General features: G+C 47.7%; 1 protein-coding gene across 7 annotated transcripts in view; it reads right to left on the bottom strand.

The window, feature by feature from the left end:
- Window positions 1-286: 286 nt before the first annotated feature.
- The window catches only part of ZNF512B (zinc finger protein 512B), a 41,156-nt gene continuing 13,885 nt past the window's right edge, over window positions 287-27,557 (bottom strand). For 2 of the 7 annotated variants that reach the window (XM_083618582.1, XM_083618583.1), the window contains exons 3-17: window positions 27,042-27,121; window positions 26,672-26,800; window positions 22,592-22,764; window positions 22,211-22,449; window positions 18,838-18,909; window positions 16,637-16,792; window positions 14,126-14,250; window positions 12,574-12,666; window positions 11,985-12,086; window positions 9,433-9,603; window positions 7,976-8,167; window positions 6,637-6,738; window positions 5,528-5,590; window positions 3,171-3,269; window positions 287-953 (exon numbers count right to left, since the gene is read on the bottom strand). In XM_083618582.1, the coding sequence (XP_083474708.1) occupies window positions 666-953; window positions 3,171-3,269; window positions 5,528-5,590; window positions 6,637-6,738; window positions 7,976-8,167; window positions 9,433-9,603; window positions 11,985-12,086; window positions 12,574-12,666; window positions 14,126-14,250; window positions 16,637-16,792; window positions 18,838-18,909; window positions 22,211-22,449; window positions 22,592-22,764; window positions 26,672-26,800; window positions 27,042-27,121 (2,084 nt within the window). In that variant the 3' untranslated portion in view covers window positions 287-665. Of the gene's footprint in view, window positions 954-3,170; window positions 3,270-5,527; window positions 5,591-6,636; window positions 6,739-7,975; window positions 8,168-9,432; window positions 9,604-11,984; window positions 12,087-12,573; window positions 12,667-14,125; window positions 14,251-16,636; window positions 16,793-18,837; window positions 18,916-22,210; window positions 22,450-22,591; window positions 22,765-26,656; window positions 26,801-27,041; window positions 27,123-27,557 lie in introns of those variants that run through there. The other 5 variants (XM_083618581.1, XM_083618580.1, XM_083618579.1 and 2 more) reach the window with 5 other exon arrangements.

The following is a 27,557-nucleotide window of genomic DNA, read 5'->3' as shown; positions in this document are numbered from 1 at the left end:
TCCTTTTTTCCTTCGTAAAAAAGCATCTCCTAAGAAAATTATAAAAGAAAGCTGGTTCGCAACCACAATCACAACAATAATTTCATCTGTAAAATTCCCACCAGCTCTATTTCCTAACACATGACTGCTACCTGAAAAGGAATCCACAAATAATAATAGCTTTTTAAAAAAGAATTTTGACCAGCTTACGCCTGGGTTCCTATTGCACTTTCTTCTCCCTTTGCTTGAGCAAACCCCCCTTTGCTTGAGCAAACCCTCCTTTGCTCTCTTTTCCTCTCCTTCTCTCTCTTTGCTTGAACGGCACTGGGTTCGAATTCAGAAGCAGGAAGAAAGGAAGGAGGGTGACGACAAACCACCTTACTATTCCACCTGCCCATGGACGTGGAGCGCCTGACCCACACAGGGGGTTATGTACAATCCGCAGAGGTTTCCGACGGAAGAATCGCAGCGGCCGTTCCTCGCTTGGTTCTCTTCTTCCAGTGGTGAAAACAAAATGTCCCGTGATTTAAAGTGGTTTTTCGTTTTTAAAAAAGGGATGAGCAGAAGGTGGAAGGGCCCAGCATATACTGGGAGTAGCTCTCCCCTCCTTCCGCCCCATTACCCTGGGCTGTAAACTAATCATTAGAGAGTTTTGTTTTGTTTTCTCCCCCCCAAAAAACGACGGCTTATTTCTCTGGCATTTTACTGGACCCCCCTTTCTTGCTGTGGGGGGGCTTGTTACCTCGCTCTCTCTCATCGGGGCTGAAGTCCGCGGCCTCCCAGGGCCCCGCCGGTTTCTTATGGTTCGTCTTGCCTATCTCTTTGCTTTTGGCGGAAGATTCCGGAGGCCTTTCCTTCGGCTTCCGCCCCCTCTTCTTCCCGTCTGTGCTTTTCTTCTTCTCCTCGTGGCTGGCAGCGGTCGGTTCGCTGGTCTTTTTCTTCCGGATGGCCTCCGTGGAAGTCCGGAACCAGTTCTGCGTTCAAGGAAGGAAAGGAGAACAGAGTCGGGAACTTGATTCGGACGTGGCACGGAACAGCAGCAGCCACAGCTCTGCCGTAACACCACAACTACCAGCAAACGTGGTGGTTTTCAGAAGTTAAAAAAACAACTAAACGAAGCACCTCATCCCCACTTGAACCATTCTGAGCTGCAATCACTTGCTTCAGTTTGGGGGTTTGCCCCAAAATCCTTCCCCCATATTGGGTGAACCAAGGAGACAAAAGGAGACTTAGGAAGGGAGGAAAGCCAACAGGCAGCTCACTCGGCTAACTGCCCAGAGAATCCAGACACACAGAGAGACAGAGAGCTGCTTTTCAGTACGTTTCTTGGAATCAAAAATACCTCGGGTTACAGACGCTTCAGGTTGCATTTTTCCGGGTTACGGACAGCCGAAACCCAGAAGCACCGGAACTGGTTACTTCCGGGTTTCGGCAGTCGTGCATGCGCATAAGAACCAAATCGCACTTTGTGCATGCGCATAAGCGCCAAATTGCAATCTGTGTGCATGCAGACGCGCCGCTGCGGGTTGTGAATGTGCATCCCGCATGGATCACATTTGCAACCCGAGCGTCCACTGTACACGGTGTTATGTACGGAAGTTCTCACCCTGGCCACCAGGGGGTATTGTGTCCAGTGGTACCTCTGGATGAGAACGGGATCCATTCCAGAGCCCTGTTTGCATCCTGAAGTGAACGCAACCCGCGTCTGCGCGTGTCGCGATTCGCCACTTCCGCGCATGCGCGTGACGTCATTTTTAGCGTCTGTGCATGCGCGAGCAGCGAAACCTGGAAGTAATGCGCTCCGTTACTTCCAGGTCACCACGAAGTGCAACCCAAAAATGCTTAACCCGAAGCTACTTCAACCCGAGATATGACTATATGTGGTTTTCATTCAGGTCCACGTAAGTTAATTTAGGTGGGAAATCCTGGGCTGTTGTTACAATGTGGAAAGCCGGCTGCCTATAAAAGCAGGCCAGATGAGCTGTTTGCTGTTCAGTTCAATTCCAGCTTACTTATAAAGACCTACTTGGAGAAATCTCTGTGTCGTCTGCTATGTCCACCCACTACTTAACACACGGAGATCAGGAAATAGGACTGTTCCCTGGAGTGCCCGCTTTTCCCCCTGGCCGCTGACTTTCTCTACCTCACAGACCCTCCTGCTGCCTACGGTGGCCGACAAGGGAATCTTTCCTTTTCTGTTTGGCTTTCCGCTCAGAGACACGAAGGGCACTCCTGGCTTTCTTTCAAGGTGCACGGTGTCAACCAGCTGCTGTACTGTTTCTATGACATCTGACTCCTGTTGCTGTTCAGGACTAGGGCATCAGCTCCACCTGGTACGCAGGCTGAGACCCTACCTGCCCACAGACTGTCTCGCCAGAGTGGTGAATGCTTTAGTTATCTCTCGCTTGGACTACTGCAATGCGCTCTACGTGGGGCTACCTTTGAAGGTGACCCGGAAACTACAACTAATCCAGAATGCAGCAGCTAGACTGGTGACTGGGAGCGGCCGCCGAGACCACATAACACCGGTCTTGAAAGACCTACACTGGCTCCCAGTACCTTTCTGAGCACAATTCAAAGTGTTGGTGCTGACCTTGAAAGCCCTAAATGGCCTCGGTCCAGTATACCTGAAGGAGAGTCTCCACCCCCATCTTTCAGCCTGGACACAGAGGTCCAGCTCCAAGGGCCTTCTCGTGGTTCCCTCACTGTGAGAAGCCAAGTTACAGGGAACCAGGCAGAGGGCCTTCTCGGTGGTGGCGCCCGCCCTGTGGAACGCCCTCCCACCAGTTGTCAAAGAGAAAAACAAATACCAGACTTTTAGAAGACATCTGAAGGCAGCCCTGTTTAGGGAAGCTCTTGGGGTGAGGGTCTCCACCATTCCTAATCATCTGCCCAGTCCCTGACAGGGAGTTACCTAGACTGCCTTTGATGCAGGGTATGATGAACGGCCTAAAGTCCCCTCCCCTTCATGAAACCCTCCCCACAACCCCCCCAAAATTAGCTACTGGAAAATAAGGCAGCAAATCTGGGGGACTAATTTCAGTCAGCTGGAACTTTGAAATTCGCTCCTATATTATTAGAAAAGGATAATGATTTATTCCAGCTCACTGGGACCAGTCTCCTGTAGGCCTCACGAGAATTTCAGCTTTCACGGGGGGGCGGACACCCCCCAAAGACCTTTGCTGACTTACCTCCGAGTGAGTCTTAATGATGTGGTACTTGACTCCGCTTTCTGAGCTAAACTCCTTCTGACACAGAAGACAACGATACTTCCCCACGGAGTGGTCTCCCTGCAATACAAAGGTCCGGCCGTGTGAGCTCAGCCTTGGAGGATATCTTGGAGATGTGTTGATCATCTACGTAGGACAGATTTGCCCTTGGGACTGTGCCATTCAGGCTCCAGGGAAACTTCAGGCCCCTTCATATATGGAGTAGGATTCAGGTGGGAGTCAGAACCTCCCCTGGGAATCCGGGGAAGGGTTAACTCTCACCGGGACCTCTCAGAACCTATCCTGCACTCATGCATTTGGAAACTTAGCAGAAAGGGTCACCTGGCTCGCTCAGGTGAGATGGAGGGCAAAAGATGAGGGATTTTTGGCAGAGGAGCTTACAGCCCCCGCCTTACCTAAGGTCCATTCTGAGGTTGTTGTTAGTATTTGTACTGTATTTGCATTGTAAATCTATTTCGCAAAGAATAAATGGTGGCAGTTGGTTTGCTTATTTTTGTTATCGTCGTTTCTTTGAGAACATGGGAACTCCAGACACTGTCTGGAGGAGTTTGTGATGACAGGCAATCTATGGATTGATAACTTATGCACTGCTATGAAGCAGTTTTGATAGCAAAAGGACTAAGCCCTCTCTTGGGCTCAGGGAAGAGAAACACATGGCTTTCATTAATATGTAAATTTAATATAACAACAACAACAACAACAACAATAATTGAGTAATACCTGTTCAACTGTTGCCAACCTGACAAGCAAAGATTTATCTTCAAGTCTTGTGCAAGGCATCTGTTTCATCACAAAAAAAGCTAACAGCTGTCGGTTGCTGAAGCAACATCTTCCACTTGCCCCAGCTTGAACCCCTCGTGGAGTTCGCCATCCCCAACGTTGCGCCAGCCTACCCAAGCTGCCACATGGAGCAGAACAGCAGCTTCATTCTACCCTGCAGCCCGCTACGAGGAGCAGAGGTTTCCTCTAATTTATGGCCGAACCTGATCAATAAAGCTTTTGAAATTTCTCTTCTGGGTTGCCGAGCAGCTAATTAAAACCCTGGATTTCTGCTACCGCTGACCTTGCGGAAAACGAATGAGTTCCCTACCCTGCCTCCATCTGCCACTAGAGAATGCGTAATATATCCTTTATTGACAATGAGGTGATGTACGAGCTCCCAGCGGGAGAGGGGGTGTAGTGAGAGTCGCGGGAGCATGCTTGCAGCTGGATCTGTGGCATTAATGCGAAGCAGGCAAGCATCAGACATCGAGTATAGGTGCATCTTCACACAACTGGAAGCATCTGAATGAACCAGCCAGCCGTTTTCTGATCCGTCAGAAAATTAATGAGGGGCCTGAATTTGGCAGAGGGTGCTGAAAGCTGAGGGCAGGGAGTGAGAGTTAGGAAAAGGATTTCCGCCTACGCGCTCAGGGAAGGGTTCTCAACCTTGCCATTATATGACCTCTTCGCGGGTTTCGGATACCACTGGCTATGGCATCCTCCAGAGCTGGCTCTGAAGAAGGTTCAGAAACTTCAGCTGTTGGGACGTGGGTGGTACTGTGGGTTAAACCACAGAGCGTAGGGCTTGCCGATCAGAAGGTCGGCAGTTCGAATCCCCGTGACGGGGTGAGCTCCCGTTGTTCGGTCCCTGCTCCTGCCAACCTAGCAGTTCGAAAGCACATCAAAGTGCAAGTAGATAAATAGGTACCGCTCCGGCGGGAAGGTAAACAGTGTTTCCGTGCGCTGCTCTGGTTCGCCAGAAGCGGCTTAGTCATGCTGGCCACATGACCCGGAAGCTGTACGCCGGCTGTACACTGGCGTACTCCCAATTAGTTTCTAGGCCCAATTCAAAGTGCTGAATTTGACCTATAAAGCCTTAAACATCTCAGGACCTCAATACCTCCAGGACCACCTCTACCCATATGAACCAACCCAGACCCTGAGATCACCATGAGGCCCTTTGTTGTGTGCCTCCTCCATGAGAAATCCGTAGGGTGGCAACACAAGAACAGGGCCTTTTGTGCAGTGGCTCCCCGTTTGTGGAAAGCTCTCCCCAGGAAGGCTCGCCTGGCGCCTTCACTGTACATCTTTAGGCACCAAGCAAAAATGTTCCTCTTCAACCAGCTCTTTGCCTGATTAACATTATGTGTCCTTTTATATGTGTTTGTGGGAGCGGAGTGGTTATTGTTTTGTTTTTGCTTTCATTGTGTATTTTGTGTTTTTATTTTGTATTTTGATGCTGTGAACTGCCCTGAGATCTTCCTGATGAAGGGTGGTATACAAATTTAATCAATAATAACAATGAAGTTAGGCTATAAGCCGAATAAATGCCTTACCTTGTTGCAGTTTGCAAGGTGGGCTTTCAAACCGGACACACTGGAATAGATGGCAGCGCAGCACTGGAAGCGAAAACAGCGCAGCACATGTTAAGTAGAGTTTTGTACTCCCCCCCCCTTCCTTTCCCCCTTTCATGGGGTTGCAGCGACTGCCCCATTCCAAATCCCCACAAGGCTCTCCTTCTTTGCAAGCTCCCTCTCGCCGTCACAAGGTTAATTTTACAGGCGATCTGCCTGTTGGGATCTTGCCACATGCTTCTAATTACTGCTAATGGGAGTCATGTGGCTCCGTCGCTGGCAGGCAAAACACGTCCCTAAATGGACCTTTGAACATTCAAGGCGCTTTCAAGCAGTTACGGGAGGCCTGCTGGGCGACGGGAGATCTTACGGCACCGCCGATCGCGAGTCTGATGTGGAAAGGGAAATTGGGCTAATCGCCTGGGCAGAGACGCTATCCGTTTTAGAGCCGTGCACCTTTTCAAAGTGGCTGTGAGAACCGGCTAATGCCTCTCACCTGCTCTGCGAATGACATCCCTCACACCTCCCCACAGCCCTGTTAACAAGCCTTTCCTGGAGATCAGGGAGAGGCAACTTTTTCAACTCAGGGACTGGCCGTGAAACCTTAAGAACGGGAGAACTCAGAAAGAGATCTGTTCCAATCTGCAGCATGTCCATAGGTAAAGGAAAAGGGAACCCTGACCATTAGGTCCAGTCATGGCCGACTCTGGGGTTGCGGCGCTCATCTCGCTTTACTGGCCGAGGGAGCAGGCGTACAGCTTCCGGGTCATGTGGCCAGAATGACTAAGCCGCTTCTGGCAAACCAGAGCAGCGCACGGAAACGCCGTTTACCTTCCCACCAGAGCGGTACCTATTTATCTACTTGCACTTTGACGTGCTTTCGAACTGCTAGGTTGGCAGGAGCAGGGACCGAGCAACAGGAGCTCACCCCGTCGCGGGGATTCAAACCGCCAACCTTCGGATCGGCAAGTCCTAGGCTCTGTGGTTTAACCCACAGCGCCACCCGCGTCCCGCAGCATGTCCATAACACAGCATAAAACATAACATCCCTTTCATTTTCCAATCAGCCCTGCAGTAAACAAGGCACTCACGTTATTAGGGCAGTTGATGTGTCCTTTTTCCTTCACTTCGTTTTTCCAGGTTTCCAGAAGCCTCGGGTTCAGCTTCGGAAGCCCAGGACGGGTGTAGTTTAGCTGCCAGGCGAGAAGCAGTGGTTAATCAACTTTGGCATCTAGAACACAGCTCTACAAAAAACTGCATTATTATTCTTTTAATCTGCTTATTATTTCAACAAGTCCCCCCCCCCAAAAAAACACGATTCTGTTATTTTCATTTCCCCAAGTTTAAAAAGACTGCCTGGAGCGTGTGTGTCTGTATTTCACCAAAATGAGCAAATCTTTAACTGGATGAAATCAACAAGAGTGTATTTTGTCACAGGCAGTGTGACAAAGGAGAGCTCAACCAGTGGCAGAGAAAGAAAACACTGAGGACCTTGCACATATGCGCATCTAGTAGGCTAATAATAATAATCATAATAATGATGTATTTTTTTATACCTCGCCCATCTGGCTGAGTTTCCGCAGCCACTCTGGGCGGCTTCCAATACAATATTAAAAACACAATACAGCATCAAAAATTAAAAACTTTCCTAAACAGGGCCGCTATCAGATGTCTTTTAAAAGTAAGATAGTTGCTTATTGCCTTGACATCTGCTGGGAGGGCGTTCCACAGGGCAGGTGCCACTACCGAGAAGGCCCTCTGCCTGGTTCCTTGTAACCTCACTTCTTGCAGCAAGGGAATCTCCAGAAGGCCCTTGGAGCTGAACCTCAGTGTCTGGGCAGAACGATGGGGGTGGAGACGCTTCTTCAGGTATACAGGACCAAGGCCGTTTAGGGCTTTAAAGGTCAGCACCAACACTTTGAATTGTGCTCAGAAACATACTGGGAGCCAATGCAGTTCACTCAGGACCGGTGTTATAGGGTCCTGGCGGCCACTCCCAGTCACCAGTATAGCTGCCGCATTCTGGATTAATTGCAGTTTCCGGGTCACCTTCAAAGGTAGCCCCACATAGTGCGCATTGCAGTAGTCCAAGTGGGAGATAACTAGAGCATGCTAACTCAGTACAACACTAGTAGCTGGCGGAGAGGCCTGCTAGTCCTGGCTGAAGCATGATCACTGCAAGCAACAACAGAGTGGTACTGAAGCTGTGAGCCCTTCTGTCCATAGAGCTGCACCTGGTCCTGCAAAACCGATTCCCTAAGCTTGGCTTCTCTGGTCAGGCGCCTGTCTGATTTCCAATCTGTTTCCAAACCAGCCAATTGAAGGACCCCCAAGCCACACACCCCAACACGTGCCCCAGACCAAGACCACAGACCCTGTTTTCCCTGCACCCCGCCTTCAGCAAAAGTCAGGTGTGTGATGGGCTCTCACTCGCTTTGTCTCGGGGACCAAGTCGTCCTTCATCCTCCGTTTGGTCCAGTCCTTGGCTAGCTCATCCTCTGCGATTTCCTGCAAGTGGAAGACGGCGACCTGGGCTGACGTGCGCCGGATCCTGCCGCTCGGAGTCCTCTCGAAATCTTCGACAAGGCTGACTTCAGGCTTTATCTCGGGCTGTTCAGGAGGCTGAGAAGACAGGGGGAAAGGGGGTGAAGGTGGAAAGGGGTACCCAAAGAACGACAACCAGTGTCAGCCCCATCTTCTGCATCAGCATGAGAAAGCCTGGATACTATATGTCAACGGCTGTCACCAGGATCCACCAGTCAGAGAATGAGCTTTTAAGCTTCCTGGCAGTTTTGGATTTAACTTGCGTACTTTCAACCAGCCTGCCTTCAGCCGCGTACACTCAAAATTGCGCATGTTTAATGTGTGTGAGATGTTGCTGCACTGTATTTAAAATGATTGTAACGCTGCCTTCTGTTAAAAGGGGAAAACATCAAGGTGGTTCAGAGCCACCCAAAACAAAAAATTCATTAAGATAAGGAGCATTGAAATCAGCAGCACTCAAAGAACCAAATTTAGCAAGCTGAGACAAAGGCTGAGAGGAGAAATAGGTTTTGCACAAACACCACCAACGGATCACTGTTGCCTTGCCAAACTAGCAAAAATGTTGATAAAAGAAAAAGATAAATGTTGGAAATGCAATGAAGTAGAAGCAACCTTTTTCCACATGTGGTGGTCCTGTAAAGTAATCGGGGAATTCTGGGAAGTAATTTACAATGATTTTAAAAAGATATTCATAGAAGCCTTCCCCCAAAAGCCCGAGACATTCCTTTTGGGAATGGTAAAAAAAAATATGTATTATTATTATATGCCACCAACGCGGCCAGAATTTTACTGGCACAAAGGTGGAGAACGAGTATGGTACCCACCAGAGAAGAGTAGCCATTTAAATTGCTTGAATATGCTGAACCGGCAGCAGGAATAGGGTAAGAGAAAAGTATGATAAAGGATATGAGGAGGATTGGAAAATGTTTATTGAATATTTTAAAGAACCAGTATAAACAAGTAAATAACCTAGCTTGTCTTGAGTAAACCCAGCAAAATGGGCGCTAACAGAAATTAACAAAGGAAGAAATTTGAAGATTAAAAATTTGGAATACGCAATTTAGTAGAAAAGTACAGAAACCAGGAAAAGGGTGGATGGGAAGTCACTAGGTATTTAGTTGTACGTCGAGATTGGTATGAAAGTTGTACAATTGGGGGGGGTGGAGGGAAGGGTGTGTGTGTGGTTTTCTTGCTTGTTTTTGTATTAAAAATGCAAATAAAAACTATTTTTCTATAAAAAAATAAAAGATGAGGAAACGCGTTGCAAAATGTAATGTCTGGCATCATAATGATAATCAACAGCATGACAACAGCATGGAGGGAAGAGGCTCATGGGGTCTTACCGCGGACGGATGCTCTGACCGCACGTGGTAGTCGTGTCCTGCTTTCGACTTGTACGTCTTCCCGCAGTGCAGGCAGGTGAAGACGGGCTTCTCCACCTCGGACAACTGCTTCCCGCACCGCTTCTGGTGGTACTGGTACCCCATAAGGCTGGAGAAAGTAGCCACACATCCCTGCAGGAAGATGAACAGGAGAAGCACGGTGGGAACACCGGCAACTTGGGATGGGTTCAAAAGCAGGTGAGATCAGCTCATAAGGCTATCAATAATTACCAAAATGATTATACATTCTTTATCAATCTTCTGAGAAAAAGACAAAACCTTGTACAAAGCCACAGAGACTTGCGAACTACCCAACCTAAGATGAACTTATAATGTCTGATTTCAATGGATTTTTCATCTTAGGTTGGGTAGTTCGTGAGTCTCTGTGGCTTTGTACAAGGTTTTGTATTTTTCTCATAAGGCTATCAATGGCTACTAACCATGATGGCTGTTTTACCTCAGGGTGGATAAAAATCTATGATTTTATTATTATTATTTAAATCGGATTTATTAAAATTTAAATCGGATTTTTAAAACAAAATGCTTTTCGAGGAAAAATGTTTCTAAAGATAGTTTTCTATTTAAGTAACATTATAGTCCAAAGTCTATTCATCAGGAAATAAGGATCCGTTTTAAGTTTTTCATGTGTGCTAAAACTCAGACTAAGTTTTTTTTTAAAAAAAAATCGTTTAACCACATCAGTTAACAAACATGGATACGTATGCCATACTGTTATTGTTTTAGTTAAATAAATTGCTCAAATTGTTATTAAGGTAATGATTGTTTTTCTCCTTCCAATGAAGTACAGCAGAAAAGTTGTCCAAATATAAACAGTTAACTTATTAAACCTCACAATCATTTCATAATTATCGGTCTATGTACTTGTAATAGTATAACCAAATCAGTAATTTTTTATATAACTGTAAAAACTACTCTGAAAATTTATTATTCCAAAAATGAAACCTTCATTTGGTTGTAAATATGCAAGAATGAGTTTTGTTGTTTAGTTGTTTACTGACGAGCGATTTAAATTGAGATTTAAATCGATTTGATTTAAATCAAATCCGCCCTGTTTTACCTCCACTTTGGGGAGACAGAGAAAATGCCAATGGGCTCAGTCCTGCTTGCAAGCTTCCCACTGGGCCATCTGCCTGGCTACCATGAGAACAGGGAGGCTGGATCAGATGTGGGGGGCACTGGCCTAATTCAACAGCCATGCTCTTCTTAAAGTTCTGGTGGCTACTGCCACTTCTCTTCTGCAATATACCTTTCCTCCCCTCACCTGGCCAGGAGGGCAGCATGGCAGAGATTTGCCCACAGCTGTAGGCTCTCTGTCTTGCAGTTGCGTCAACTTAAAAGGTAAAGGGACCCCTGACCATTAGGTCCAGTCATGGCCGACTCTGGGGTTGCGGCGCTCATCTCGCTTTACTGGCCAAGGGAGCTTCTGGGTCATGTGGCCAGCATGACTAAGCCACTTCTGGCGAACCAGAGCAGCGCACGGAAACGCCGTTTACCTTCCCACCAGAGCGGTACCTATTTATCTACTTGCACTTTGCGTGCTTTCGAACTGCTAGCTTGGCAGGAGCCGGCACAGAGCAACAGGAGCTCACCCCATTGCGGGGATTTGAACCGCCGACTTTCTGATCGGCAAGTCCTAGGCTCTGTGGTTTAACCCACACCGCCACCCGCGTCCCTTTGCATCAACTTAGGGAGCTAGAAAAGAGGGTGTCTGCTGGAGCTGCTTTCTGAACATGAGTCCTGCTCTCGCTAGGAAGCCACAACGGTGTTCTGTAATTTCCCAGCCGGCAAACATTGTGGCGGCGGCGATGAAAGCCACTCATGGCTAGGGGGAAACCTTCATCGACAAACAGCACTATCATACTACTTTAAACAGGCAGCATTTCCCCCAAAGTATCCTGGGAACTGGGAGATTTTTTTGGGGGGGGACCCTATTTCCCCGCCCCGAAGAATTACAACTTCCAGGGCATTTCAACAATCAACCTGTCTTTCCAGAGAACATTCATGACCGTTAACAAACTACAGTTCCCAGAATTCTTTGGGGGGAAAGCCATGACCTTTTAAAGGGGCGTTGATATTGCTTTAAACGTAAAGTGCAGTTGTGTGCCATAGCTTTATCTCTGTTAAGACAGCACATCCATGCTGCCTTGCGCCCCACAGCAAAACAGAGAGCTTAACAGCTCTCCGCCTTGCTTACTGGGCTCCGGAATGCTCTCGTGAGATCCCAAGATCTTGCACAAGCATCCCAGAGCCCAGTAAGCAAGGCGGAGGGCTTAAAAGCTCTTTCTGCGCCAGGAGAACCCCAAACAAAGAGAGCTTTTGAGCTCCCTGCCTTCTGGGCGTTAAATTTGTGCAATTTCAACCGGCTGGCCTTCAACCACCTAACGTCAAACACGCCTGACAAACATGCGTAAGATGTGATCGTACTGAAAAACTCGCTGGCTTCCCCAACTCTTTCTCTGCTGGGAATATTAGCCAAGAGTGAAAAGAAGTACCTCAATGGGGCATTTTAGTTTCCCCATCTGCTTTAGTACTTTCCTCAGCCTCTCCCGCTCTTCGTGCTCGCTGAGAGGGGCAGCGGTTTCCACAGGAACTGGCTGCAGGGAAGGAATCGAGAAAACCTGCAATGTTAATCTAGCCTTTCGTACACGCCGTGGGCCCTTGTCTGCCTCACACCCCAGAAAGAGGCATTTTATAAAAGGCACAGTACCCCGGCACCATTATCCAAGACTATGCATCTATTGCAGAGTGATGCCAGCACAGAAAAGTGAGAATCTCAGATTTCTTTTCTTTTTTTCCTTTTACAGCCCTCGTGGTTGCAAAGGTGTGTTCCTGGTGAGATTTCAGGTGCCAGAGGGGTTGTGGAACAAGATTAATAGTCATGGAGTGTGGAGGCACCAGTGCCCAGCACAGCTCCTTGCCCCTCCCCCCCCCCGGGCAATAAATAGCACAAATTCCGAAAACACAGGTTGGAAGACAAGGGAAATTATGCAAACTTGCGAAAAGCACACAAGTTGTGGAATCTGGCTTGTTCGAGGGCAGAATATTCATTTACTTGTTTTATATGCAAGCAGAGTTTCCTACCTTGTTGACGTGTTCGGCCATGGTGTGGTAATTCAACCCGGCTTTGGACTTGAATTGCTTCTTGCAGTGCTGGCATTTCAAGGCATCCTGCAGCTGAAGCAAGCGGAACGAAAAGTCAACACACCAAAAACTGGTTTCCAGAAGCATAGCTGCCTCCGGCCCAGTGGAGACAGAGTACAGCCATCACAACCAATAGCCACTGATAGCCTTACCAATAATAATAATACTACTACTAATAATAGTAGTAGTAGTAGTAGTAGTAGTAGCAGCAGCAGCAGTAGCAGTAGCAGGGCTTGTTAGAAATGTGTATTTTACCACCAGGCCCTTACTGGCAATAAAATAATAAAATATACAGGCAACTCTCAATTTGCATATGTTCAATATCTGTATAACTGCACACACACACATGCATCACTGTGAACCTGGAAGTGACTAGGGAAAGGGCAAAAACGGCCCTAAAAAAATGCAGAAAGGGCAAAAACAGCACAAAAACAGCACCTAACAATCCCACAAGCCTTTGCAAGTGCAATCCCAGGAGCCCTTGCACCGACTTTCCAAGGCCTGTGGAGAGTTGGGAGTTTGAGCAAGGAGGTTTGGATGGAGCGATTGGGGAGTTTGCAGGCTTTGGTCAATGGTGTTCCCAATATATGCAATTTCACTTAAGCGTGCGGTACCTCTGACTGTAAAATCCGTGTAAATGGGGAGTTGCTTGTATCTATATCCGTATAGATACAGCAGGCAGGTGTGGAGGACTCCCTGGTCCTGAATGGGGTAACTGTGCCCCTGAAGGACCAGGTGCGCAGCCTGGGAGTCATTCTGGACTCACAGCTGTCCATGGAGGCACAGGTTAATTCTGTGTCCAGGGCGGCTCTCTACCAGCTCCACCTGGTACGCAGGCTGAGACCCTACCTGCCCACAGACTGTCTTGTCAGAGTGGTGTATGCTCTGGTTATCTCCCGCTTGGACTACTGCAATGCACTCTACGTGGGGCTACCTTTGAAGGTGACCCAGAAACTGCAATTAATCCAGAATGCGGCAGCTAGACTGGTGACTGGGAGTGGCCACCGAGACCACATAACACCGGTTCTGAAAGATCTGCATTGGCTCCCAGTATGTTTCCGAGTACAATTCAAAGTGTTGGTGTTGACCTTTAAAACCCTAAACGGCCTTGGCCCAGTATACCTGAAAGAGCTTCTCCACCCCCATCGTTCAGCCCAGACAGTGAGGTCCAGCTCCGAGAGCCTTCTGGTGGTTCCCTCACTGCAAGAAATCAAGTTACAGGGAACCAGACAGAGGGCCTTCTCGGTGGTGGCACCCACCCTGTGGAACGCCCTCCCATCAGATGTCAAGGAAATAAACAACTATCTGACTTTTAGAAGACATCTGAAGGCAGCTCTGTTTAGGGATTTTTTTTTATTGTTTAATGTTTCATTATGTTTTTAATATTCCGTTGGGAGCCTCCCAGAGCGGCTGGTGAAACCCAGCCAGATACTAGAACAATTTGTTGACATGGTACTCGGTGGTTTGTCCCCATCCAATTTTGGCTTCCTACCTTTTGGCAGACTTCCATGTGCTTCTTGAGGCCAAGGATCGTCTTCCGGGTGATCATGCTGCAGGTCGGACAAGCCACCTCCCCTCTCTCATTGATCGCCCGCTGCCACTGCTCTTCTGGGCTCGCTGGAGAAAGAGGAAAGACAGAGGGGAAGTTTGTCTGGGGCTAAATCCTGGGTGTCCTATAGACTTCCGCTATTTGGTGGGCTGCTGTTCGATCGCATGCACTGGAAACTCAATTTCCTCCGGTCCAACTAATTCACCTTTTTCCTTTTTTGTGCCAATTAATTTTTATCTGTTTTCCAAATTTATAACACGTCAATGCCAAGTTAAAACTAATTTAACACAATTCCCCCAAAAAACTGGCTTCCCACTCTCTTTCTCAGAAATTTCCACTTCTTCCCCATTGCATGATGCTTATATTACAAACTTATCTCTAATTGGCATCCATCTTTCTAAACAAATATCCTTATCCCTCAGCGGTCCCTTTACCAACTCCTGCATATAGATAAAGGAATATATATATATATATATAAAAGAATAATAGATCAAATAACTACAAGTGAGGTTTTACTAAGTTAAGTCTTTCACTCCTCTTTTCAACACGCCTCTTTTTCTTTTTAAGGCCTGCCTGCGTTCGGGAGGTCATGAGGAAACATACTAAAAAGTGTGGGATCGTGATTTTGCCACCTCCCCACAAAACGCATCTACAACAATAATCCCTGAGCTATGCCAACACCGTCATTGCACAGGAAAGGAAAACGGAGCGTGGTTTCAACAACAGTTCCATTCCGAAGCACAGCAACATCTGAGCAAAGGTAGGGTCTGTCTACGCTACGAGCTCCGGGACTCCTTGCAGTGTTTATCTAAATGCCCCCCCCCCATGAGGGAACACAGCCAAAAAGAGGCCGAGACGAGACGCAGTCTCAAGCAGCCATAGGCTTGGCTTCGTTCCCACCGTCGAGCAAACAGGCTAGGCCTGCTGAGTTGTTTACTCGGCGATCAGAGACTCAAAAGCTGGGAACGTGGATCAGCTGGAAGAGGCTGCAGCTGTGCTTTGCTCAGAACATGCTGTCTTCCCCGAGCCAGGAAGAAATTCCCCAGAGAAGCAAGGTTTTTCCCCTGGCTCCAGATACCTACTTGCCTGGGTCTTAAGAGCCAAAAGGAGTGGTTTGAGGGACACTTAAGACAGCTCAAATTAACCCACAAAGTGCACTTTCAAAAGGTAACACTGGAAAGTATAAAAACAAACAACAGCAACAGCAACAACAGCAACAATATATTCATACTCTGTGCTGGGTTGCATAATAATAATAATAATAATAATAATAATAATAATAATAATTTATGATTTATACCCTTCCCATCTGGTTGGGTTTCCCCAGCCACTCTGGGCGGCTTCCAACACATACAAAAACGTAATAGAACGTCAAACATTAATAGTAAGAATCCAATACAAAAAGTCACAATAACTTTAAAATAAACAACTTATATAAAACAAATCAACATTCAGCAATCCATCCGAATCTAATAGTAAACAGTAATGTTAAACATCAGCAAATAATAATTGAACACTTATCAGCCACAATAATGAATTATCAATCTATAATCAATAAAAGTAACAGCAAACCGCAATGCATAAAACACCACAAAACATACAAAGCCATGTAACAGGATCAAACTGAGAAACAAAGGACACACGACTTAAATAGCTATTTTTAAAAAAATAGCCCTCAAGTTTTGATAGCAAAAAATGCACGCCTCTCGTGCAGCAAACAAACCATGTCTGTTCAAACAACCGGGTTTCCCCGCAATGGCTTGAAAGATAGTGACAAAATAAACTGTCTTCAGCCAAGTGAAACCATTGGTCCATCTAGATTAGTACTGTTTGCACTGGCGGGCAGCAGCTCCCCCAGCGCCAGCCAGGGGCTGAACACTGGACCTCCTGCATGCAAACAGACGCTCTATCCCCAAGTCATGTTGGAGCAAGTTCCACAAGCCACACTAGAAGAAGAAGAAGAAGAGTTTGGATTTGATATCCCGCTTTATCACTACCTGAGGAGTCTCAAAGCGGTAACATTCTCCTTTCCCTTCCTCCCCCACAACAAACACTCTGTGAGGTGAGGGGGGCTGAGAGACTTCAGAGAAGTGTGACTGGCCCAAGGTCACCCAGCAGCTGCATGTGGAGGAGCGGGGAAGCGAACCCGGTTCACCAGATTACGAGTCTGCTGCTCTCAACCACTACACCACAGCCTTCCTTGGCCACACTGCTCACCAATCCTGCACCCTCCTCTGGCATTCCTGCCTGTCTCAGCTGCATCCTTGAACCCTGGTCGTGACTCTGGCTTGCCTGGACGGGGGATGGCAAGGGATGTGTGAGTGTGTGCTGAGAAACTAGCCTACTGTCCAAAGCGAACGTTTGCAATTGCAGCTCTGCCCACTTTGCCTCTGGCCCCACCCAGAAGAGAATGTGTCCCTCGGAATGGAAAGGGTTCTGTGAAAAGGGTCAAACCTGTTGCAGAAGGAGCTGCTGCTGTTGGGACCGCATCCTTTCTCATACTGGACCCCGGCGTTTTCTTCTTTAGGTCTTCATTGCCGGCGCCGCTCAGAGACGCCTCCAGTTTCTTTGCCCGGTGTGCTTTCGCCTTGTCCTCTGCTTTCGCCAGCCCTGGAGAAGAGGAAAGATTTTGCTTTTGAAAGAGGTTAGAACAGGCTGCATGGTTCCTTCCTGAAAAGCGGGCCTAGCGCTGCTCATATGGCAGATAATAATAATAATAATAATAATATAATTTATTATTTATACCCCGCCTATCTGGCTGGGTTTCCCCAGTCACTCTGGGCAGTTTCCAACAAAATATTAAAATACCGTAATGCATCAAACATTAAAAGCTTCCCTAAACAGGGCTGCCTTCAGATGTCTTGTAAAAGTCTGGTAGTTGTTGTTCTCTTTGACATCTGGTGGGAGGGCGCTCCACAGGGCGGGTGCCACCACTGAGAAGGCCCTCTGCCTGGTTCCCTCTAACTTGGCTTCTCGCAGTGAGGGAACCGCCAGAAGGCCCTCGGCACTGGACCTCAGTGTCCGGATAGAACGATGGGGGTGGAGATGCTCCTTCAGGTATACTGAACTGAGGCCATTTAGGGCTTTAAAGGTCAGCACCAACACTTTGAATTGTGTTTGGAAACGTACTGGGAGCCAATGTAGGTCTTTCAAGACCGGTGTTATGTGTTCTCGGCGGCTGCTCCCAGTCACCAGTCTAGCTGCCGCATTCTGATTAGTTGTAGTTTCCAGGTCACCTTCAAAGGTAGCTCCACATAGAGTGCATTGCAGTAGTCCAAGCTGGACATAACCAGAGCATGCACCACTCTGGCGAGGCAGTCTGCGGGCAGGTAGGGTCTCAGCCTGCGTACCAGATGGAGCTGGTAAACAGCTGCCCTGGACAAAGAATTGACCTGCGCCTCCATGGACAGCTCCATGGATACGCTACAACAGGCAGGTACAACCAAACCCATGTTCAAAACGGTACATAAAGAAGGGTCTCAGATGATGATCGCGGAGTCTGAGCAGGTTCATATGAGGAGAGGCGGTCCTTGAGGTCCTGAGCCGTTTTAAGGATTTATAGGTCAAATCCAGCACTTTGAACTGGGCCTAGAAACCAATTGGCTGCCAGTGCAGTTGGGCCAGGATCTGTGTAATATGTTCAAACTGTCTTGCCAGTGAATTCTGCACCAGCTGGACTTTCCAAACAGCCTTCAGAGGCAGCCCCACATATAACACATTGCAGTAATCTAACCTAGAGGTTACCTAATCTAGACTTTTCCCTGACGGTTATGTTCTACATTTTGTTTGAGCTTTCACATGGGGTAAAAAGCCCCTTCTGGAACAATAATGGAACGTAGGTGCAAGCTTAGCGCTCATTTCCATGTTATTTGCTTCTAGGGAGGGAATCCACTTGCAAATAATGTGGAAGTGAGTGCCAAACTTGCACCGTATCACACTACGGTTCCAGAAGCGCCTTTTACGTCCAAATATAATGTGAAAATCAACAGTTAGGGAAACGGCGTGAAAATGGAATAAACTGCCGTGCGGAGGTTGCCAAAGTCACGCGGACTAGTAGCCGTGGATAGTTCTTAACCTCCGTGAAGTTGTCTAATCCCCTAGTGAAGCCATTGTCACATTTTGTGTTGGTGAGTTCCATAGGTTGAAAAAAATAAATAAATTATTGATCATTTTCCACATAACAAATTATCAAATCACATACATTATTCCCCCTCACCAAGGACTTTCCTCAACTTCTCTCCCTGATTTCTCTTCACATATTTCCTCTGCATATTATAAAATTGCACATATCCATAGTTCCATAGTTTAATTATGTGCTGCATGAGCCCAAGGTCTCCCTGTGATAACTGCAGCAATGGTGGACAAACTTCTCGCAAAGATACTTTGCCCGCCACGGCTGATGTTCTCCTGAAATGCGTATTTCGGGATGTGCTCTCGCTTCATGCCAGGTAACAGTGAGGCCCAGCAGCTGAAAATGGCGGTGTGTGCCCTGCTTAAACCAAAGGCAACAGCCTAGAATATTTCCCAGAATCCTCTGCAACACACAAAGGGCTCTCCATGAAACTGAGGCAGGAGGTGCTGCCCGGCAACAGAAAATTTGAAATACTCTGCAAAATACTTCCCCAAAACAGGAATGCATCTGACTCGTCATTTACCTTTCAGTCCAAATGTTCCGGAGATGGACGGCTGCTCTCCAGTAAATTTCTTAGGAGTTTTCTGTTTCCTTCCTAACTCAAAAAGGAGAAAACAGAAATAAAAACTTGGTCAAACACCTGCACGGTAAGCTGAGAGTGCAACACCTCTGTCTACACAGAGCAACTCAGCATTTCAGTGAATCCCCTTTTTTTTTGCCTAATTTATTCTGCTGCTTCGCTCCCCAGGGAATAAGCAGAGGGCTGAAATCTTATTCCAGGCCACAGAAAAGAAAGCCCTGCTTGGCTTTTTCCCTCCTGGCTTCTCACTGCCCATGGGCTTTCAAGCTTATCTCCCACAGTCATAAGGAATAGAAACACGCTTTTTCAAGCAACAGTGGGGACAGCCATGGAAAACAAGTCCTATGACGAAAGAACGAAGGAACTGGGTATGTTGAACTTGGAGAACAGAAGAATGAGATGAAGATTCAATAGCACTCTTCAAATGCATTGGGGGGGGCATTCAAATGGTGCACGTGTGCCGTGTCTTGTGATCAATTTTGTGGCAGCCGTTTTGGTGGCCATCCCTGTCTCCTGCGGCGTTCAGTTCCACAGTTTAGCTATGGGCTGTGGGAAGAAGTCCTTCCTTTCATCTCTCCTGAATCCTCCAGCATTAAAGATGCCCACGATTTCTAGTGTTAGGAGAGAAGGAGAAGAGCTTTTCTGTAGCCTCTTTCTCCTTTTGGTGGCCATCCCTGTCTCCTGCGGCGTTCAGTTCCACAGTTTAGCTATGGACTGTGGGAAGAAGTCCTTCCTTTCATCTCTCCTGAATCCTCCAGCATTAAAGATGCCCACGATTTCTAGTGTTAGGAGAGAAGGAGAAGAGCTTTTCTGTAGCCTCTTTCTCCACGCCATGGCAGAGGGCAACCAAGGTGACCAAGGGTCTGGAAACTAAGCCTTATGAGGAGTGGTTGAAGGAGCTGGGTGTATACTAATAATAATAATAATAATAATATTTGTTTATACCCTGCCCTCCCCAGCCAAGGCCGGGCTCAGAGCGGCTTACAAGCAATAATAAAAACAAGTTGAATGATTACAACTTAAAAACAAAATTAAAATACAACATTAAAATATTGAAACATTAAAATATTAAAATGTAGCCTCATTGCAGGTGGAGAAGGAAAAGAAAAAAGAGAAGGAGGGAATCAAATTGGCTCCAAGCCAAAGGCCACCGGGAGCCAGCGCAGCTTGAAAAGCACTGGGTGAATATGCTCCCATGGCAGAGACCCCGTGAGGAGCCTCGCTGCAGCATTCTGCACCCGCTGGAGTTTCTGGGACAGCTTCAAGGGCAGCCCCACGTAGAGCAAATTACAGTAGTCAAGCCTGGAGATGACCGTCGCATGGATCACTACTACTACTACTACTAGTAGTAGTAATAATAATAATGTAATAAATTTTATTTATACCCTGCCCTCCCCAGCCAAGACCGGGCTCAGGGCAGCTAACACCAGATATAAAAACAATTGATTAAAATACAACTTAAAAACAAGATTAAAGTACAACATTAAAATGCAGCCTCATTTCAGCAGAAACTCAAATCAAAAACTTTTGGGGGATGAAAACGTCAAATCTTCACCAAGGCCAACTATCCAGACTGGTCCTACGTGGGCCAGAAAAAAGCCAGGGAAGTCCCCAAATAGGAGTTCTATCACAGGAGAAAGGAAAAAGGAAAGAGGGGGAAGGGATCAAGTTGATTCCAAGCCAAAGGCCAGGCGGAACAACTCTGTCTTACAGGCCCTGCAGAAAGAAATCATATCCTGCATGGCCCTGATCTCATGAGACAGAGCGTTCCACCAGGCTGGAGCCAGTGCTGAAAAGGCCCTGGCTCTGGTTGAGGCTAATCTAACTTCCTTAGAGCCCGGGACCTCTAGGGTGTTGCTAATTATGGACCTTAAGGTCCTGCGCCGGGCATATTGGGAGAGGCGGTCCCGTAGGTACGAAGTACGAGGGTCCTAGGCCGTGAAGGAGCATGCTTGCTTTCTCCTGCTCTGGAGAGGAGGACTCGAACCAATGGCTTCAAGTTACAAGTACAGTGGTACCTCTACTTACGGACGCAATCCGTTCCAGGGTGCCGTTTGCACCCCGAAAAGTCCGTAAGTAGAGTACCGCTTCTGCGCTTGACGCGATAGAGTGTTCCTGCGCATGCGTGAAGCTCGCAGATCGCTCCTGTGCATGTGCGAAGTCACAAACCCACAAGTAAACACTTCCGGGTTTGCCGGGTTCGCAACCTGAAAAAACGCAACTCGAGGTATGACTGTAAGGAGATTCCAACTAACAGGGGACAGGGGGCCAGCTGGTGTGGGGGACTCACTGGTCCTGAATGGGGTAACTGTGCCCCTGAAGGACCAGGTGCGCAGCCTGGGAGTCATTCTGGACTCGCAGCTGTCCATGGAGGCACAGGTCAATTCTGTGTCCAGGGCAGCTGTTTATCAGCTCCATCTGGTACCCTACCTGCCTATGGACTGTCTTGTCAGAGTGGTGCATGCTCTAGTTATCTCCTGCTTGGACTACTGCAATGCGCTCTACGTGGGGCTACCTTTGAAGGGGACCCGGAAACTACAACTAATCCAAAATGCGGCAGCTAGACTGGTGACTGGGGGCGGCCGCCAAGACCTACATTGGATCCCAGTACGTTTCTGAGCACAATTCAAAGTGTTGGTGCTGACCTTTAAAGCCCTAAACAGCCTCGGCCCAGTAGACCTGAAGGAGAGTCTCCACCCCCATCGTTCTGCCTGGACGCTGACATCCAGCGCCGAGGGCCTTCTGGTGGTTCCCTTATTGCGAGAAGCAAAGCTACAGGGAACCAGGCAGAGGGCCTTCTCAGTAGTGGCACCCGCACTGTGGAACGCCCTCCCATCAGATGTCAAAGAGATAAACAACTACCTGAAATTTAGAAGACATCTGAAGGCAGCCCTGTTTAGGGAAGTTTTTAATGTATGACATTTTAATGTATTTTTAATCTTTGTTGGAAGCCGGCCACAGTGGCTGGGGAAACCCAACCAGATGGGTGGGGTACAAATAATTTGTTGTTGTTGTAACATCAGGAAGAACATTCTGACAGTAAGAGCTGTTCAGCCGTGGAACAGACTCCCTCTTCCTTGGAGGATTTTAAGTAGAGGTTGGATGGAAGCAGAGGCCATCTGCCATGGATGCTTTAGTGGAGATTCCTGCATTGCAGAGGGTTGGACTAGATGACCCTTGGTTCCCTTTCCAGCTCTAAGATTCTACATGATTTCACAAACGTCTACCACGAATACCATAGCGCATGCTTCAAATCTTAAACTGGGCAAGGGAAACCAGGACTTGGGGTGGACGGGAGTCGCTGTTCTAGTCTTACTGTGCTTCATCCTCTCAGGGTCTTCCTCCTGCTCAGAGGCCTGCCTGCTCGACTGGTGCTTGGAGCCTTTGCCACCCGACAGCTGAGCGCCAGGCATGGCAGCCGCCCTGGTCTGGAAGTCTTTGCTGCCCGGGCTGACGGCCGCGCATTCTCCGTTCTCGGGGCGGTGCAGGGCGACGGCCTTCTCCACCTTTGCCTGTTTGGGATGGATGGTGAGGGAAGCTGAACCCTCGGCAGCTCTAGGGCAAAGCATAGAGGGCTGGTTTAAAGCGGGGTTTAAGACATCGGGGCCTCTCACGCCTCACCCCCTCCTTCCATCCCAAAATCCACGGGGTCGGGGAGCTTTCCCTCTTCTCTGCCTCAAAGACCGCAGGCCAGTACCTTTTCTTGCCCTTGCCGGAGACTTTCGGAGACCTGTTTTCCACCGGGGCGGCGGCGGCCGGCAACGGCCGGTCGAGGTGGTTCCAGAGGCGGTGCTTTTCCAGCTGGGTTTTGGACGTGAAGGCGGCTTCGCAGAACGGGCACGGAAAAGTCCGTTTCTCCACGACGGCACCCTGGAAGAAGGAGAGGGAGAAGGAAGGGCTGTGCTTAAAAACGAGGGCAACCCAAGAGTCAACTTTTGGGTCCCTTCCAACTCTACAGTTCCATGATTCTAATTAAGCATATGACTTTTAAGACATTGCATCTACATACATTCGCATCGGAACAAAATACGTCATAGCATTCTCTCTCTGTTTTACCTGGAAAGTACAATTAATCCAGAATGTGGAAGCTAGACTGGTGACTGGGAGCGGCCGCCAAGACCACATAACACCGGTCCTGTAAGACCTACACTGGCTCCCAGTACGTTTCCGAGCACAATTCAAAGTGTTGGTGCTGACCTTTAAAGCCCTAAACAGCCACAAAGGCCCAGTATATCTGAAGGAGTGTCTCCACCCCATCATTCAGCCCAGACACTGAGGTGCAGTTCCGAGGGTCTTCTAATGGTTCCCTCACTGCGAGAAGCAAAGTTACAGGGAACCAGGCAGAGAGCCTTCTCGGTAGTGGCGCCCACCCTGTGGAACGCCCTCCCATCAGATGTCAAAGAGAACAACAGCTACCAGACTTTTAGAAGACATCTGAAGGTAGCCCTGTTTAGGGAAGTTTTTAATGTTTGATCTTTTATTGTGTTTTTAATACTCTGTTGGGTGCCGCCCAGAGTGGCTAGGGAAACCCAGCCAGATGTGTGGGGCATAAATAAGTTGTTGTTGTTGTTGTTGTTTTCAGGTGTGGGGCACTTAAAAGATGGACCAATGATCTGACCTGGGATAACCTGACCTGGGATAAAGCAGCTTCTTATGTTCCTGTGAAAGACAGGGGAAAGGAGATTGCCTCCTCTGAGTTTGCAAGGACATTAAAAATAAATAACAATTCAAAAGTGCACGCACACACACTGCTGCCTTGCCAATCAGGAGCTCCTTTCTAAATCAATTTTTAAAATGTCAGGAGAACTGCAACATATATCTAATGAATGATCAGTTCACTGGCTGCACGCTGCGTCCTTACAAACCTCTCCCTATCCACCCCTGCGCCATGGTAACCCAAATTTTCTGCCAAAACATCTGAACTTCACGATCTGCCTGGAGCTATGCAAATGAAACACATTTGGTATGTATCCACATGGACTGTGTAGGTAGTTAACGAATTATAAAGCAAATAAATATGCTGTGCTTATGTTGAGTAATTCGTTCTCAGTAGTCCCACAAGCTGAATTCTCTTCTTTTTATCAGACATTGCCCCCAAACTTTAAGGCATGGACATTTAAGCTTAAGGGCTTGCATGTTTTTCTGTCTTTTTCCCGTAACATGAAATCTGACATTCCTAGGATACAAACCAATTTCTTGACTTGTACTGAATGATCACAGAATCCACAGTATAAACATCACTCTGCCCAACACCCTGCAGGCCAGAGGTATGAATGGGAACTCCTGTTACTGAACTGTAATCCTAAAAATTTCCCCGCTTAGGCAAGTTTGGGCATTTCCTTCCTGCTCCTCCGGCTACGATTTCCCTTCCAAGCTCAAAGCAACTCGGAGCGTATCAATAAGCATTTGTCAAAATAACACAAATGCAAAGTAAACGGAACAGTGCAGAAGAGCGCAAACAGCAGCGTCCCAGAAGAAGTTAATTCGCACTTCAAACAATTGCCCAAACTTGTCTAAGCAGGGAAGCTTTGCTCTTCGAAGGCGCGATAAAGTGAGACGCATCAGGTCTCCTTTGGAAGAGGGGTTTGCAGCTACTATGATGTTGCACCTGACCAAGTCCTTCTCCGGGATATGAGAAAGTTAAGTTGCAGGGCAGGATGCCTCCGAATAATGCAGGAATCGCAAGTGGGAAGAGAGCTACTGCCCTCAGTTCCCTTGTTGTGGGCTTCCTGTAAGCAGCTGGTTGGCCACTGTGGGAACAGGATCTCTAGCTCATTTCCTCTGTGTGTGTACAAGCAATTTCCCACTTGCAAAGGATCTGCATGCATGCTCCTGCAGACATGCAAGCCATTTTCAGCACTGAAAGGAGGCAAGGCTGCAACAGGGGGGAAACCCCACTCGCACACATCCCAGTGATGTGTGCAGTTGCCAGGAATGAAGCCCTGCACAGGCTGGGAGACGCCTGTATTTAATAATAATAATAATAATAAGAATAAGAATAAGAATAATAATTTATACCCCGCCCATCTGGCTGGGTTTCCCCAGCCACTCTGGGCGGCTTCCAACACAATATGAAAACACAGTAATGCCTCAAACATTAAAAGCTTCCCTAAACAGGGCTGCCTTCAGATGTCTTCTAAAAGTCTGGTAGTTGTTGTTCTCTTTGACATCTAGTGGGAGGGCGTTCCACAGGGCGGGTGCCACCACCGAGAAGGCCCTCTGCCTGGTTCCCTGTAGCTTTGCTTCTCACAGGGAGGGAACCGCCAGAAGGCCCTCGGCGCTGGACCTCAGCGTCCAGGCAGAACGATGGGCATGGAAATGCTCCTTCAGATATACTGGGCCGAGGCCGTTTGAATTGTGCTTGGAAACATACTGGGAGCCAATGTAGGTCTTTCAAAACCAGTGTTACATGGTCTCAGTGGCCGCTCCCAGTCACCAGTCTAGCTGCTGCATTCTGGATTAGTTGTAGTTTCCGGGTCACCTTCAAATGTAGCGCCACGTAGAGCGCATTGCAGTAGTCATGAATGGATGGCAACTGGAGCAAGGCTTTTCCAAGCGTTTTTTGTTTGGGAAGCAGGGCAGAATTTATAAGGGAAGAAGATGCACACCAAAGCATCCTACATGCAGGCGAATTAGAGGACAGGGGTAGCTCAGTGGCAGAGCACCTCTTTTGCAAGCAGAACATCCCTAATTTAGTCTTCAAGGCATCTCCAGGGAGGGCTGTCCTCTGCCAGAAACCCTGGCAAGCTGCTGTCAATCTGGGTAGACAATACTGAACTAGATGGACCGGTTTTCTAGCACAGTGTAAGGCAGCAGAATCTAAATATCTCTGTGGCTTCAAATGGTACTAGAAGTCGAACGGCAAATGACTGGCTAGTTAGTTCAGAACCCGTCTTGCGGCAGCAGCATCAAAAACCACAGTGGGCAAGATTCGTAATTTGGTCTTAATGCAACTTCTGTGTTAAAATAACAGTGACCAAACGGCCAAGGCTTGTGGATTGGTGTGCAGAGATGGGGAAATATTTCTGTTTTGGTTTCTCTAGAGTTTCTCTCTTTCCTAATCTTAAATTCAGTCCTCCAATTTTCCACATCAGTTTGTGATTTATTTTTTTTAAGTCCTCACGACTTCCTCAGCGTTTTAGTGCAAATTTCTCCTTTTTGCCAAGCGATCATCCCTGACATTGCACATTTTTTTTTGAAAACTAAAATGCCTTCCTGTGCACACCCGGGCTGGAAAACTGCATTGCAAAATTCGGAGAAATGCAGATTTCAAAGCCTGGCTGCGTTTTGGTTTGCGCATTGATACGGAAGGTGCAAATTTGGTATGTTTGCCTTTTAAATGCTAATCGAATCAAATTTCTTCTCCCACTTCCCTAAGTGTCTGTATGCATATAAATCAGGGTTCAACAAACTTTTTCAGCAGGGAGCCGGTCCTCTGTCCCTCAGACCTTGCGGGGGGCTGGACTATATTTTGGGGAAAAAACAATGAACAAATTCCTATGCCCCACAAATAACCCAGAGATGTATTTTAAATAAAAGCACACATTCTACTCATGTAAAAACACACTGATTCGGACCACCCGCGAGCTGGATTTAGAAGGTGACTGGGCCAGATCCGGCCCCTGGGCCTTAGTTTGCCTACCCATAATATAAATTAAGACAGCCAAGCTCTGGCAGGGTCAAAGCAGTGTTAAGAGGGGCCACATTTGGCACGGACAATAACACAAGCTGTAAATATGGGTTATCAAAACAGAACACACACCTCCATCCTCCTTACCCCTTGACAGCGCTGGTAGTGGTACTTCAGGCCATAGATGCTGGGGAATTCGAGCCAACAGCCCGAGTTGGGGCATTTCACCCTGGAGTGGGCCTTGAACTCTTCTTTCCACTGGTTCATCAGAGGCAGCTGCAATATAGGAGCAGAGGGGAGGGGGAAAGACCCACTTAATGCAAGAGGAATGAAAGCAAAATTTCTGAACGCGCAAACCCCAGTATCTCACATCAAATCAAAGGCTTCTCAGAGAAAAGACCTGGGAACAGAATCAGGCCCCCTCCTGCGCTCAAATGCACCAAGCTTGTCCTATCCTGTCTCTACTTCCTTTTCCCCAGTTCCCAAGAAAAGAAATGAAATACGATTAAAATCTTACCGGAATATCCTTCAGGGCCTGGCTGTCTGCCTTCGGCCTCCCTTTCCTTTTGCCTTCCGTTTTATCGTTAGTTGCATTTCCTGCAAGCAGAATGGGGAAGAATGACATGGTGGATTGAATTAATACATCCGTCCGTCTTATATTTTGTTGGATGTCCACTGATTTAAAATGCTTTCTACTGCATGACAAAGAAGACTTGGCGCTGAGCACACTTCTTCTTCGGCGATAACTCGCAGCTGAGTAAGACTGTCTTCCATGAACACAGTTTTAACAGGGAGTCAGTAGTAACTGTGGAGGCCAATTCTGGATCCACACGTCCTTCCACAGTGAGGATATAGGTTTCAGTGCGAGAGTTAATCACGGTGAAGGTTTGCCAAGCATGCTTTCTTCTTAGCACGTTTCTCTCTTTTGTCCCGAGTTCAAGCGTCTTCGAAGTCCATGACACCTTTGGTAAAGGCTGTTCTCCAATTGGAGCGCTCACAGGCCAGTGTTTCCCAATTGGCAGTGTTTATACTG

The sequence above is a fragment of the Podarcis filfolensis genome, assembly GCF_964270895.1.
Source record: "Podarcis filfolensis genome assembly, chromosome: 6".
NCBI lineage: Eukaryota > Metazoa > Chordata > Lepidosauria > Squamata > Lacertidae > Podarcis > Podarcis filfolensis.
This window is presented reverse-complemented; position numbering and strand designations above follow the sequence as displayed.